The sequence below is a fragment of the Stegastes partitus genome, unplaced genomic scaffold, assembly GCF_000690725.1.
Source record: "Stegastes partitus isolate 25-593 unplaced genomic scaffold, Stegastes_partitus-1.0.2 Scaffold425, whole genome shotgun sequence".
Lineage (NCBI taxonomy): Eukaryota > Metazoa > Chordata > Actinopteri > Pomacentridae > Stegastes > Stegastes partitus.
This window is the reverse complement of record NW_007578156.1, coordinates 110,036-125,331: the sequence shown is the minus strand read 5'-3', so window position 1 is coordinate 125,331 and position 15,296 is coordinate 110,036. Positions and strand designations below refer to the sequence as shown.

At 42.0% G+C, this 15,296-nt stretch overlaps 1 protein-coding gene across 2 annotated transcripts; it reads right to left on the bottom strand.

The window, feature by feature from the left end:
* Nucleotides 1-2,828: 2,828 nt before the first annotated feature.
* On the bottom strand, nucleotides 2,829-14,867 carry LOC103360288 (1-phosphatidylinositol 4,5-bisphosphate phosphodiesterase delta-1-like). 2 transcript variants are annotated; one of them, XM_008285982.1, is made up of 15 exons: nucleotides 14,595-14,867; nucleotides 12,051-12,239; nucleotides 11,172-11,400; nucleotides 10,800-10,929; nucleotides 9,752-9,980; nucleotides 8,081-8,282; nucleotides 6,284-6,428; nucleotides 6,036-6,188; nucleotides 5,775-5,939; nucleotides 5,528-5,681; nucleotides 5,290-5,406; nucleotides 5,014-5,192; nucleotides 4,793-4,925; nucleotides 3,920-4,069; nucleotides 2,829-3,479 (listed from the first exon to the last, which is right to left on the bottom strand). In XM_008285982.1, exons 1-15 carry the CDS (start codon nucleotides 14,626-14,628, stop codon nucleotides 3,388-3,390), a joined length of 2,301 nt encoding a protein of 766 aa, XP_008284204.1. In that variant the 5' UTR covers nucleotides 14,629-14,867; the 3' UTR covers nucleotides 2,829-3,387. The 2 variants fall into 2 exon arrangements, with proteins under 2 accessions (XP_008284204.1, XP_008284206.1); XM_008285984.1 differs by having other exon boundaries at nucleotides 12,081-12,239.
* Nucleotides 14,868-15,296: the final 429 nt, after the last annotated feature.

Here is a 15,296-nt window from a genome sequence, read left to right as displayed (position 1 = left end):
ATTTAAAAACAGTTCATCTTTGCCATAGTAGTTAGAAGAGATAAAAACAGTTAAAGCTGTTTATTACATATGTCCACTGGCTGATTCGGCCTCCTGCCACTAACCTGTATTAAATGACTAGAACATGATTATATGGTTGTTAAGCTGTTGAGTTCTGTGCTGTGGTCACGCCCGTGCTATCTGTTAGTGCTGCTGAGCTCAATATTTATACGCTTCAACCACCTTCGAGGATTGTTGGGTTGAGTTTCTTGTTTTTGGGGATCAGGAGCTAGAATGTTTAGGAGCTCCTGTCTTAGAACAAAGTGATGGATTCAGTGTTCAGAACCTGCACTTATGTGAAAGCACCTGCACAGAAATGGCAAAATGCTTCTTGAGTAAAAGTAAATAAATGTAGGACAAAGAACGTAGCGAAAATATTACACTTAAAGTCCTGGTTTGGTCCCTCTGACAGATTATTATTATATCTGACATGAGTCATTCAGTAATGCTGAAGTGTGAGTGTATCTGCAGCATGTTACTGTTGTCGTTGCTGCAGGAGAAGCTGGTTGAAACTACTTTATGTACAGTTTTATATACAAGGACAGCAGATAAGGGGGTCACCAGATAATTAACAAGAGAGAAAAGAAGAAAAAAAAGTTCTGATACTAAACCAGTTTTTTTTTTTCTTAGATTTTTGCTAGGGATGTGTGGATATTAGCTTTTTTTTTGCCAATATCCGATATGCTGATACCGTCTAACTCTCAATTTCTGATTCCAATATCAACCGATTCCGATATATGTTTGTTGCTGCAGCCACACTTGTTTACACGCTTCACAACGCGGTTTGATGTTGACAGTTATTACATTTTTATGCCAGTATCAGGAATTAGGGATGTCCGATAATATCAACCTAATTTTGGATCATTTGGACATTTACTGAAATTAAATCAGGACAATTTTAGAAGGAAAAATCAATATTTTGTGGGGCTGATAACAACCTGGAGACATTTAATTGTGTGAACCAACTACACACAAAAGCCACAAGTGTTGGAAACCTGTGTTTTAATCTTGAACAATGTGTTGTACTTTTCACACGATGGATAATTCTTATGTTATCCATCGTCTGAAATCTCCGTCTTAGCTGTTGTAATGGAGTAGAAAGTACAATATTTGCCCCTGGAATGTAAGATTACAAGCATACAGCAGCATAAAATGGAAATACTCAAGAAGTAAGTGGAAGTACCTCACAATTGCAGTACAATGCTTGAGTAAAAGTTCAGTTACTTTCCACATAACTCCTGAAATACGTCTTTAGCTGCTCGCTGCTCCACTGGTTGGTGCTGGAAGGTCAGTTTACATCCGTATGCTGCTGCAGCTAAACCAACATCATAGGATTAGTCAGGTAAAAAGAAAAACATTCTGGGCCGTAAAATCAGACTCTGCACGGCCGAGGTCTGCACAGAGGGTGATAATTACCTGGAGGACAGCGCCTCAGAGTGACGTCTTTCCCATGCAAGTAGTCATGTGAGCTGTTGTTTGTCTAAGTACTTAAAACATGAACAACATTAGTTTGAGAGCTTTCTTGCTTCCAACGGTAAGCTACAAGTCCTGCATTCATGTGCATCACCTCCTTGACCTTCTGTTGAACGACGCCCTGTATACCAAAGGTGTGACCTCACCAGGTAATGATTTTGTTCTGTGGCTCAGCCCCCAACAGGTTTCCTTCTGGTGTTCGATAGAGCGCCTCATTAAGGTGTTTGGTTTTCCAACTGGACGCACTGCAGCCTGTTATTGAGCTGGTATTGTCTTAGAACTGGGCAACAGATGTGTTATTAAAGGCAGCAATTTGAAGTCATTACACTAAATGTCCGATTTAGCAAAGACCTCACAAAAAGTTGTGTCGGTGCATAGTTCTTGCTCTGTAAATGGGGAATAAAGTGGCTTGGACAGATCCAGACAACACAACCGGCAACAAGGGACGATCATATTCAACAGCCCGATGCACACTTTTTAAAGTTTAGAGGAAATTCTGAGGGTTTGTTAAACCTATTGTCTTTTTTCCAGTCGAGGGTTTTTGTGCAGCAGCATCTTGTAGCGCGGTCGTAAAAGACGGCAAGCATCTGGTTTTAGCACCACCGGACTCTTTGCTCATGGACACGTCATGGGGGGTCTGAGCCCAGCTGTGTGATTCTCATGCCCAGTAAAAACAACCCAAACATCACCACACAATAACTCAATACACAGCCATTCATGTCTAAACTGCTGGCAACAAAGTAAGTGAAAATGTCCGAATTGGGTCCAATTAGCCGTTTTCCCTCCTCGGTGTCATGTGACTCATTAGTGTTACGAGGTCTCAGGTGTGAATGGGGAGCAGGTGTGTTGAATTTGGTCTCTCACCTTTGTTGCCAGCGGTTTAAACATTCATGGCTATGTACTGAGTTACTTTGAGGGGACAGTAAGCTTACACTGACTACTTTACATTTTTAGTCATTTCTTCCGTCTCACTGTTGTGACACTGTACCTCTCACTACTCTGTTGTTGGATGTTGTGTATGTTTGCTTGCTTTTCGATCACGTGATGATAAATAGTTTGTTCGTCTTTAGATATAGAGACATTTGATTCCATATCTGTTAAGTCCATTAATTTTCGGGGGCGAGGCTCCTAAACAAGCACCGACATCAGGGGCATGTTTGTTTGGCTGTCGAGTTCAAACATCCAACTTTCTCAGGAGTGACTCGCTCCACCTTTAAGCTGAATTATTCCACTTCGCACCACTTAAAGGTCAAACATGACAACAGATGAAATATTTATCCAAAGTGCTGAAGAAAAAAAACCGGCTGAGACAGGTGTTTAACACTTATCGTCTTTATCCCGATTTACAAAAAAAGATAAAGTCATGATGATGTTACATGAAAAATAATCATACTTGATGACTAAAATGAATGATGAAAAAGCATATAGTTTGTATATTGGCTTATGTTTCTGTGAAATTCATAAAATGGCCATTTGAATAAAAAGATTTAAACAGACAATACATTAAAGTGACTAAAAATTAGGGACACAAGCTCTCCTAAAAAAAAAATAAAAAATTTTAAAAATCAATGCCGCTGCAAACTGAACATAGTGAACTTATGCAACGAATCAGTTTGTATAATTATCCCCGTGATGTGATTCATGTGGAAGGTTTGCTAGGGAATCTATGTACAGTATTTGCATGCATGTACCCACCTCTCAATTCAATTATTTTCCAGATGAGAAAAACATGGGCTGACTTTTACAGTAGCTTCTCAACTACTTACATTAGGCCAATAAGTTAATCATGGACTAAAACTGCGAGGCAAAAATTTAAAAAAACAAACAGCTAAAACGTGGCTGTGTAAAAGAGGACCTGCAGCCGGTGACGACGTCCTACTCGGCGTCGACGACCATGACGTGTATGAAGAGTCCAGCTGAGGGCAGAAGGTCTCCGTTCTTGTTGAGCAGAGGAACGTGTCTGTATCCTGCGTGGGAACACAAAGTGGTTGCAGTGAGTGATCAGAAAAGAGGGAGAATATGAACAGCTCTTTGTGCAGCATGTGAATCGAGTCCTCTATGCTGCTGCACCAGAGAAGAGATCGCTCCAGTCTCTGTTCATTTATAAAGTCTGAAAACAAAAGGCGAGCAGTGGTTTTTACATCATTGGGCTGCAGTGATAAATTCAGCAGATATCCACTGCCGGCTGACGGACTCACCCATTTTCTTTTTTTATGTTATTTTTTGCTCTTTTTGCCTTTATTTGATAGTGCAGTCAAGAGAGAGAGAGAGACAGGAAAGTGGGGAAAAGAATGGGAGAAGGACCATGAGTGGGATTGGAACTCATGACCTCCACGTCGGGGGATTATAGCCCCTGTACATGGGACGCCAGCTCAACCAGGTGAGCTATAGCGGCGCCCGAACTCACCCAGTTTTAAGCTGCTGAGAGGAAGCGTGTACTGTCCAACGAACTCATTATCAGACGCGGAGTCGTGGTCTTCGATCACAAAGCGGACGAGTGCGAGCTCTGGCACGTAGATGTCAAACTGGAAGTTCTCGTTCCACTCGGGGTTAAAACCTTAAACAGAAAAGTAGAAATATGGGGTCAGTAGCTTTATATATCACAAGCATTATGCATCATTAAAGGCTCCATTTCAGCAGACTAATTAAAGTCCTATATGTTGTCAGGATGTGTCTTTCCAGTTTGAGCTCAAAAGTGTTCACTTCACCATGACTGTCCAGCTCCTGGTTTCTGCCCTTTTCTGAAGCGGCTGTTTCAGGTAATAGTTAACTGTGGCGAATAGTTAATAGCAGTTTAGCAGTAACAGTTTTCAGTCAGCATTCCTCTTTAACCTCACTGGCAGTAAAAGTTTTTTTTTTTTCTACTCTAACAACCTGCTCTTCTTGACTGAAGTAGGCAATCGGACCATTTCACGCAAAAGAAAAGTCAACTGAAGTGTGAAATGCCTTTTTGTTGTGGGAACACACTAATGAAGTAAACCTGAGTTAAAGTTAATCACCACCCATTAGCTTCAACTGGGGTTTTAGGTTTTGTTGAGCCAGCTCATGCAAAGGAAGTCAGGCTATGTTGAACTTGCGTCAAAGTGCACCCCTCTGAAGTCCCGCCAAAGATTAAATATTAATCTGATTTTAGATGAGTGGAAAGTCCACTACGACACTGATATTAAAACAAATGTGTTGCACCAACTATGTTTGGCTAATAGGAAATTAGGAGACCCCCCCTCTAGAAGTACAAAAGTGATCAAGAAGCACACATATAAAGTGTTAAGACAGAAGGTACCGTTGTTATCAATAGGGTTGGTCTCTTTCTTAGCAACATCCGCCGGCACTCCGTGGACCTCCACTTTAACCAGCGGGTCCACGATGGAGGATTTCTTCTTGTTCACTTTGGGGAGCTGCTGGGCCGATATGACCTGGTGACGGGCGGAGATGACTTTCAATGACTCCACATCGAACACTTGGGAGTAATTCTAGTGTTTGTCTCGACGGTGAAAAGCTCACCATGATATGTAGCGTCTTGTGCTTCAGCCAGTCTCCTCGGGTCAGGGTGATGGGGTCAAACTCGGTGGCTGCGTCCCTCATGAAGGCCGGTTTCAGGACGTAGCCGCTCTTCCCGTTCACCAGGAATCTGCCCTGGTTCACATCCATATCGTCGCAGGTCGTCTGGAAGTTTAAGGCCACTGAAACGGAATGAATGCAGGGGATGTGGTGAAATAAATGCAAGCATGTATTAGTTAAACCTCAAGACGTTCTCTTGGTGATTACTCATTTATGTACCGATTTGGCAGCCAGCGTTCCACAGAGGCACCGGGTCGTAGTTTGAGGAGTCGGTCCTTTTGCCTGCTGGATAGATGCGGCTCAGTTTTTCCACATTATGGCGGACGTAGGCGTTCGCTGCAGAAAACATAGTGAGAATAGTTATTGATTGTCCACCTTCACATGATAACGCATCATTTATGTTATTTATCCAGACGTAACTACAGCATAAACACTGTAAGCACTTCTTCTTTCTTACCGGACTCTTCTGCCAACTTCATGGCCTTAGCCTCTTTGAAGGACGACATCTCGTAGAAGCTCAGGTTTTTCCTGGCGTCCTCGAAGCCGTGGAAGTGAACGCTCTTGCAGTAGATCACCATGTCGGACAGCTCCTTCGCTAGTTTCAGCTTTTTCTTTTACACATTAAGCAGAATTTAAAGGTGAGTTAAAAACGGCGCACCTGCCACAGTGTGAATGTGTGGATCCTTCCTTGACGCCTCGCCCACCTTTTTCTTCTCCTTCTGCTCGACCTCAGCTTCAGCCTCGTCCTCGTCGTTCGACTCCTCCTCCTCTGTCACGTCAGTGTCTTCGTTTGCTTCTGCCTCGGAAGCAAAGGAGGCCTCCAGCTTGTTTAATCGCTTCCCTTTAATCAGGAACTTCCCCTTCAGATCCTGGAGGTACATAAATAGAAATATGCATAACACTGTGTGACTGATATCTTCTCCATCTTCCATCACGGTTGTTGAGTCAGCTGAGTGGACACCAACCTCAGGAGACGGGAAGTCTGTGGGCATGCCGTCGCCGAGGGGAGTGGTGACGAGAGCGCTGCCCAGGATGGAGCTCATGTGATGGGCCATGACCGCCTGCTGCTCCACACAGCAGTGGTTCTCCAAGGATAGGATGACCGGATAGTCGGACGTCTGAGGACAACCAGGGAAAAAAACACAGAAGACAGTTACTGAAAGCTGTCCAATAGTATACTGGCTACTACTGGGTGTTGTGCTGCTGGACACACCTTAAAGGCATACTCCTTGATGGCTTTGATCACATCTTTGAAGAGGATCCTAGAGGTGAGCGTGTAGCCGTGGTAGATCAGTGGCTCGCCATCTGATCCGTCCCAGCAGTCCAGCTCCACACAGCGGCAGCCCTTCAGCAGAGCCCTGAGAGCCACAACCAGCATTAGAATTAATCTGCACTAACAAACAGCACCGTGGAGCAGCCAGAAGGGCCTGAGGAATAAAAGCGTGGGCACTGTGGTAAAGATGGACACAATAAACAGTAACCCGTTCATGTAAGCACCAAGGTTGTGATCAATTTGTCTCAGTGCATCAAAACTTGACAGATTGCTGAACACTGAATCAGCGTAAACCACATATAATACACTAACACTAACTAAACAAGAAGTTTGGAATTATTTTCTCAAACATCTGACTTATTTCAAGCAACAGTTTTTACTTGTGATTCAGGACCTGTCTTGGTCACTTCACATAACGTCCACTGTGAGGAAGGTCAGACTCTTCTATCTCAGACGCCTGAGAGGAACTTCTACACCTGCACCACTGAGAGCATCCTGCAGGGAGCATCACCACCTGGATGGGCAGCTGCACCCAGCAGGACTTCTTGGTCCTGAGGAGGGACTATCAGATCCACCGTTCCCAACCTGCAGGACATCTACACCCAACGATGCAGGTCAAGGTCTGTGAAGATCCTGTGAAGATCCTGAAGCATCCTGGAAACTCTCTTTTCTACCTGCTGCCGTCAGGGCTGACGCTATCGCTGCATAAAGACTGTAACTGAGAGAATGAGGAAGAGTTTCTTCCCTCAGGCCGACCGTTTGCTCAACTCTAAGCTTTAAAACCAGACTGTGCAATACACACATGCACCTCATGTATTACAACAGTGTTCCTATTTGCTTTTTTTGTTTGATTTTTTAAGTGTTTGTCTATGTATATATACCTAAAGTATATATACTTCTTGAACTCTTATTTTTACTTTTTTTTTTTTTTTTAATTTCTCTATTTTTCTTTTTATTGAAACTGGACGCTGGTACAAAACCCATTTCACCGCACACTGTACCGTGTATAAATGTGTGTGTGACAAATAAAGCTTATCTTGAAATCTCTTAGTCTTGATTCAACAACAAGACACATCAAATTACTTCTGCATGCCTGCATGAAACTATCTAACAAATAGATTTGCAACTAATGACCATTTTATTGTCAACTTGTGTTGATTGTTTTCTCAGTAAATCGATTCGCTGTCAGATCTATAAAATGTCAGAAAGTGTTGATGAGTGCTTTCCAAAGCCTGAGGTGTCGTTCTCCAAAGCCTTGTTTTATCCACACCTCAAAGTTGTTCAAGTTTAGTCAGAGTGGAAGAAGGTAACTATAAAATATTCCATTTTAAAAGCTGGAATCAAAGGATTTTGATTCTTTAACTTAACAAAATGACTCCGATTAATGGATTATCAACACAGCCCGTGACTCATTTAATCGCTTGTATGCTGCGGCTCTACTTTCAGTATTAAGAGCACTTCCTTTGCTCTGTCGTGCTTTTGTCTGCCTGTTTCTGTGAGTGGTTTGCTCTTGACTCAGTGAGTTTCTGCTTATTCTGGTTGTAAAACTGTTTAGTTTTCTTTCCCAAAGCACACTTGAAAAAACATCACCTTTCTCTAAAGTCTCCACGCCTGGGACGGAGATACAATCAAAGACCAAAAACTAGATAAACATCTGCAGACTGTAGTGATTTTATCTGCTGTAGCGGCTAAAACGATTCAAGGACAAACACTGGAAGGCCGGATGAGAACGGTTACCTGACGTAAGCCTCTGTGCTGCTGGGCCCTTTGAGCTGATCCTCCATGAGGTAGGTGTTGTGCGAGGAGGAGATGAAGTAGTGGCTGAGGGGCTGCCTCATGTCCTGGTAAATCTCGCTGTGCTCCGGGTCGAGGATCATGGCCTCTGGGTGGTGCAGGTACATGAGGAAGCCATCTTTGGACAGCAGCTTCTTCTGCTTGGCTGGAAGAAGCACAAAGACAAAGCAGATGATGTGTCGGTGGTGCATCAGAACAGACTAAGTGTGGATCTTATAATAAAGACCCCTCTGATGAAAACTAGGTTGTCTACCTTGCTAATATGTCCACATGGTGTTGTTTATATACTGGCAGACATGAATTTGCAATGTACTAAAGACCTCCAGGGTTTCATATGTAACAAACCAAAGCATCCGACTCTCTCGACCTGCTGGGTGGCACTTTATGGATTATTATTCTTCTAATAGGTGAGTAATTGTCTGATGACTTTATCAAATGAATCCTATTTAAATTGTCTCAGAGAAGTCAGCAGCTGTAGTGAATCACTCATGAGAGGCCATGAAGATAAAGACTTTGTCACATTTTCAGAAGACTTATAATTAATCTATGAAAAAGGAGAAATGCATGAATGTTTTTTTGTGACAAAGACGCATGAGTTTCAATCATTCCTTCATAGAAAATTACAATCTTTTGTTCAAGACGGTACATATGAGCAACTTTTAGGCAGGGGGAGATTATTTTAACGGAAACTATATGTGTAGCTTTAATGCACTGAGATGTTATTAGAGGTTTATTTAATGCCCTGAGAGGGACTTTAAGATGTCCTGATCTGATGTCCGTTCTTATTCCTTCACACTGGAGACCTCGATGAAACATCCTGCTTGAAAAGACTGGACATGAATGAAGTGAATGGGGCTTGTTTTCTGCTCTCTTTCACTCAAATGGGAGTAAAAGAGGCCAAGAGGCTCGGTTAACCCGACCTAACTTGTGCTTAGTTGTCCAATATGTGTGTAAAAATTTTAAAGTAATACATCCAGATATAGACCTTTATCTCTGCATCTGTTTTAAATTAATTTTATGGATTAATATGAATAAGCTCTAGTGGCCATAATAAAGGTCTCTCTGACTGATATCGGGCTCGAAAACTGTTAAAAACGTGTGATTAGAAGTTATTCCCTGCAGCCGAATTGTAATTCACAGCAGCAACAGACACACTTTTGTTTGGGCGACACTTTAATCTAATTACTCACCAGTGCAGCACACAGGCATTAATCTGTGTCTAGTTCACAGAGTAGCAACCTGAGCTCTCTAGGTGACATGAAATTCCTTTATTTTATTTTATTTTAAGAATTTTTAAAACCTGAGTGACACAGACGAAAGACGAGATCAGCTTTTTGTGCCCGTTAGGTCCCAGAAAATAAAACTTGTATTACTCTGTGGGCCGATGCTCATTCAGTTTTTTATTATGACATCAAAAAATCTAATCATTAGTATTAAAATGATATCAAATGGATTCTTGAGGGTCATTCTTAAATGTTAAAAACTAACAATGTTTAAAAACTGAAAGAAACATGACATCTTCATGAAAAGAAAGGAACTGTGGGCCGCTGCACCGCCACACTAAGGAGCAAAGACCTGAAACCGAACCGCGTTACTTCCTTTAACGTCACTAACCGTTTTCATCCGGCTCGAACTTCTCGATGATCCTGTGTGCATCGGCCAGCCCGGCTTTCTCTCTCTGCTCTTTCATCAGGAAGTCCACCAGGTTCTCAGGGCTCATGTAGCCGGTGGTTTTGGCGTATTCCCCGTAGATCACGTCGATTTCCTCCCGATGGGTCAACAGGTCGTAAAAATGTTCAATCTCTTCTCCTGCCAGGTATCCCGAATTTGACTTGTCGCATTTCTGTAACGTGGAACACGAAGGTTAATTCCAAAGTTCTTAAGTAGACGTCTTAAGAACAAATCTGTCTAGACAAACAACCGAAACACACACATACAGGAAACAAAACGGCACAAAACAATTAATGCTCAGATGTGTAACCTAATGGCCAAATTTAAGACAGTGCAAGTTTTTGTTTACCACACTCTGCTTGCACCCAAATGGAGAAGCTTATAACAGAAGTCTCAGGCCAGAATGCAGTGGGGACGGGATGGATTTCAATCCTTAATTCAACACAGCATTTATAACAAAATGTCAGGTGTCCACTGATTCTAGAGCTCAAGCTTTGGTCATTTTGGACCACTTTTGAATTGCTCTGGAGTCATTTTGGAAAAGTCTTGAGTCATTTTAGACATTGTTTTTTAGACAGAAGACACATTTTTGGAAAAGCTTCAAGACCTCCTGGACACATTTTGAATAGTTTCAGGCACATTTGAGGTAATTTCAGACAGAGGGAACTCTAAAAAGTGCATTCTGGGTAAACTCCCCTGGCCCACATCAGCATGTGTGATGGAACAAGCCCTAGGCAATGAAAGGACCACCAACATTTAACACCAGCTGATCATCTAGTAGACATGATTCACTCTGTGGCTACATAATTTTCTAATATGCTCATGTTTGAACACTTGTGGATGGATCTTCTGGTGGTGAGCTCTTCACTGGATGCTTCACTAAGGAGTAAACTAAATTCGATGCCTAAATCATTACAAGCAACGTTTCATAGCTTCGTAGGACATTTACACGTGATCTTCATCGCTAGTTGAGAAGCTCTGAGGGCATCACCTTGAAAAGCATTTCTGCATAGTCATCGTCCACTTCGATGTTGATCAGACGCAGGAAGTTCTTGACCTCCGACTCGCTCAGCTTGTCGTCTTTGTTCTTGTCTGCTTTCCTCAGGCAGCTCAAGATCCAGCTGTGAGGTTTGTCATGTAAGGAGCATTTTTATAATGATTTAAAATGAGCGGTTGTGACTCTCATATTTACTTCTGTTAGAACATTTACTATCCTGGTAAAAGTCTCGTTCAGATTAAAATCTCTTGCCATAGCTGAGGACCAACATCTACTGTTTCAGCCGAGTTCTAAATCCGTCTCGGGTGAATTACTGTCAATTGGTCACGCTCATGGTGTAGCTTTCGGGGTCACACATAAGGATACTGCTCTGTCTTCTGCTGGCGGTTCATGTTGTTGATGTTGGATATCACCTTCTGCAGACTCTTCACCCACTGCTTGGCCTCCTCCTCCGAGCTGGCGATCAGGTCCAGGTTCTTGCGGCGGCCCTTGAACATGATGGAGAAGCAGCGGCCCTCCACCTGCTCCTCCGTGTTCTTCTTCAGACTCTCCGACTGTCGGCCCATCAGCACCTCCGCGATGTCATAAAGGGAAACTGAGGAGAGAGGGGGGGAACGCCGCTAATGCTTGTTCACAACATTTATGGATTTTACCAACAGTATTCTACTTAGAAATGTAAAATCCTGATTTAAAAAAAAAAATCAAAAGTAATGTCATGATTTTAATTTTTCTGTTTTTTTTTTCTTCTTTAATGGGAGGGTATGGATACGGTAGAGGACGACTGTAACCTGCTGCTTCCCCTTCGTGTTACTGAAGTCACTCCTGAGCAGAGATGTTGGATGCAGCTGACAGGGTTGTATGTTAGCACACATGGCGACATCAATAAATACGTCCCCACACTGCAGTTATCAGCCAGCATGAGAACAGTTTATGGGTGTAATCCCACTATAAAAAAATCACTATCTCCACTAACACACCCACTAAACACATCACTGCTATCATGAGCAGGTGTGTGTCATTACACAAAGGACCTTCAGACAGAATTTTACAGCCCTGCGATCACTTTTATAATCCACTAAGGGAAAGATCTGTCTGACCAGAGAGAAGATATCAAACATGATATCAGAGGTGTGTCAGCCGTGGAGACACGGTTGTGTTCGCCGTTGCTAAGTAATTAATCAACATTTAAAGTAAAGGAGACTTGACCAGACGGATGTGTGTGTGGGTTTTGATCGTCTCACACACATTCAGGCGGGATGCTGGGATGGCACTCACAGGTTTGACTCGACTTGAAGGTTTTCTTGGATTCGCGCCACATGGTCTTGCAGTCCTCCTGGAGGCGGAAGTAGCGAGTTTTCTTCCATGACGAGGAGCGGACTTTCAGGAGGTCTCCCCCCTTCAGGAGGAACTGGAGGTCCGCATCTCCCTCCAAACCTGACAAAACGGGGCACAGAGAGGAAAAACTCAACATTGTAAGCAGCACTCAAGACAATCCAACAGGCTTGAAATCCATTTCCATATGTCAGCTAATTCAAACCTGCAGCTCTCCTTAACCTGCCTTTATCTCATCGGAAAACTGCACGAAAAGCTCAAAGTCAAGCAAGAAACTAAGGCAGCCTGATTAAAAGCCCTTTATCACACAGTTTTACGGCACTACACAGATCTACGCCTGTCTGACCTCTGCTTCCCTCTGCCACAAGATTTTGTTGAAACAACTGCAGTGCAGCCTACCTAGGAGCTTCACATTCTTTTGTATCACCTTCTGGCTGCTGGCATAGCGGAGTAACTCCTGAGATCTGCTGAGTTCAGGCTGTCTTTGTAAGCATGACATGGTTCTCTCAAGTGCTACTGAGCTGTGTTCACAAGGCGTTGCGAGCGGGCAGTGAGTGGAAGGGCGTGTACTAACCCCATTCAAAGTTCACTTTACATCTCTGTCAGGACTCCCTTCAGGCAGTCAGCTGACCGACTACGACTAGAGGAGATTCAAAACTTCCGTCTGTCTCATGCTGTTTGTATATTGAGGTCATTGCAAAGGCTGCACTGTGAGAAAGGAACATTTTTTAACAAAATTCTTTTTTTTGAACAACATACTGGTGTTTTGCAGACTTTCCCTGCTTTGTTAAATTACAGTTAATATCTAGTAAAATCACAGAAAAAAATATTAACCTACATATTTATTGTAAAAAAAAAAAAAAGCCAAAACTGTAAATAAGACTTATGTCCAAATAAGTCTATATTTGTACAAATGTTTTTGTTTGTTTGTTTGTTTTCCAATGCTTGACTGTAAAATTATGTCATTTTTGTTTGTTTTTTTATTTACATTTTTTTAATTGGATTTAAATCAGTAGAAATATTGCTATTTTACAGATATTCAGTGCTACTTGAAAGAAAAATGATGTGTGTTAAATAATTAATTTAAAAAAAAGACTAATCAATAATAAAGATTTCCTGTTTTGTTAAATCACAGTTAATATCCAGCAACCACAGAAAAATATTAACTTACACTTTGACCAGAAAAAAGGCCAAAACTGTAAATAATGTCGACGTAAAAAATAAATAAATAAAATAAAAATCAACCTGTATTTCCATGAATGGCAGTGTTAGACTGTAAATTTACAGTTTTAATTACTGTATTTAAATCAGCAAAAAAAATCTATTATTTTACAGATTTTTGCCATTAAATGAAAGAAAAATGATGCAGTAAAATCAACAATATAAATGTGTTATTGTACATGTTGACTGTGAAAAAAACAAAAGAAACAAAAATAACACAGGCAAAAAGTAAATAATTTTTAAATCAAAAATCTGTATTTCTAAAATTAGTAATTTATTCTTTCATTCCACCACAAAATCACACGATTTCACTGTATTTAAATGAGGTAAAATATTCTTATTTTACAAATATTTGCTGTTACTTTCCACTGTTTACAGTTTACCACTGTTTTTGAAGACAGAACTTTTTTTTTTTTTTTTTTTTTTAAAGCAACAAAATACCCCAAATACCTTCAAATGATAGCCAGGCATTAAAACTGGTTTTCACGATAGTTACCTTACTTCAAATGTAATTGTGCACAAATTCATATTAGCCAGTCGCAGAATCAGCTCACGAGGCATTTAGCATACAGCCAGAAAGGCAACAATAACTTTAAATGTGCCAAATTAAATTAAATAATGCAACATATTAACATAATAATATTTATTTGAGTGAAGTGAAACCTGTAATCAGCAGCTGTAGATTTAACATGAGAGCCTGCAGAGCTGTGTTGACCTGCGGCCTCCATCTAGTGGTGACACCGCGGTACTGCAGGGCGCTGTGATTTCACTCACCACCAGGCCTTCTCAATATTTAAAAAAAAAAAGCTTACAGATCTATGGCAACAACTCAATCAATGTACTGGATGCTGAGAAAAGAGAAATGTGGGCCTATTTAACGCCTCCTGATGCCGACATGCGCAGAACCACGGCTGTTTTTCGAGTCTGGTTAATGAAGCTGCTGCGGTTTGGTTGCTTTTGCAGCAAGGTGAAACTCAGCTGGATGAAAGGAGCCACACCTTTTGGCACAGCAGTCTAAAACTTCTGCAGGTGATAGTTAGTGAACATGAGCTCGATCAAGAGGCGAAAATATCCACGAATTGAGAAGAAAAGTAAGATGAATGGAGTTTAACAGCAAGAAATAACCGCAAAAAGCCCCGTTACGCACGTGTCATTCTGACCTGAGGGTTAGCAGCCAACTAAACACAATCCAAAACGCACTTTTATTTGCACAAACAAACTTAAAACGTGACCTACCGTTAGTTTTCCTTTCGACACCATTGGTTTCCATCTCCCCTGACTTTCTTGGTTTCTCTTTTTCCTCCCTTTTACGCAGCAGTTTCCTTCTCTTTTTTGCTTCACTTGATGCGCCGTTTCATGTAAAGTTGTTCCTTCTTTCCATGTGCGCTGCTGGGGCAACAAAACTTGCGGGTTTCGGGGGCCTGACTGAGTCTCAATCTGGGGAGCAACGCGACCAAACGCGGCGACACAGGTGGGATTCTCCCGGCAGTGTGATTGGTGTCAGCGCGCCGCGGGCTCCAACACCGGTTTGACAAGCTGCGCTGCTGATGTCACAACAGGGCAGGTTACACCTTTGCACCAGCTTTTGCCATCAAGTGCTGGATTGGTTTAGACTGATCTTGCAGCCAGTATTTAATGCACGTCTTAGTAATAGTTGGTCACCTTCTGTGCACCTGCAGCCACAGTGAAAAGAAAAACCCACACATGCCTTTCATAATCCTGTTGTCAGTACATAAGACTGAAACACTCCCAGGGCCTCACAGCCAATCCCACACCAACAGAACACTCTACATGGGTATTAACAGGGAGGGAAAGTTCATCTGAGAAGCACCAGTAGGAATCCAAGCAAGGTGGAAATTCATATCTATTATCAACTTCTGCTAAAGCCTTTGGCAATTGTATTTTTATGTGGACACCTGTTCCCCTTTTGAAAACAAG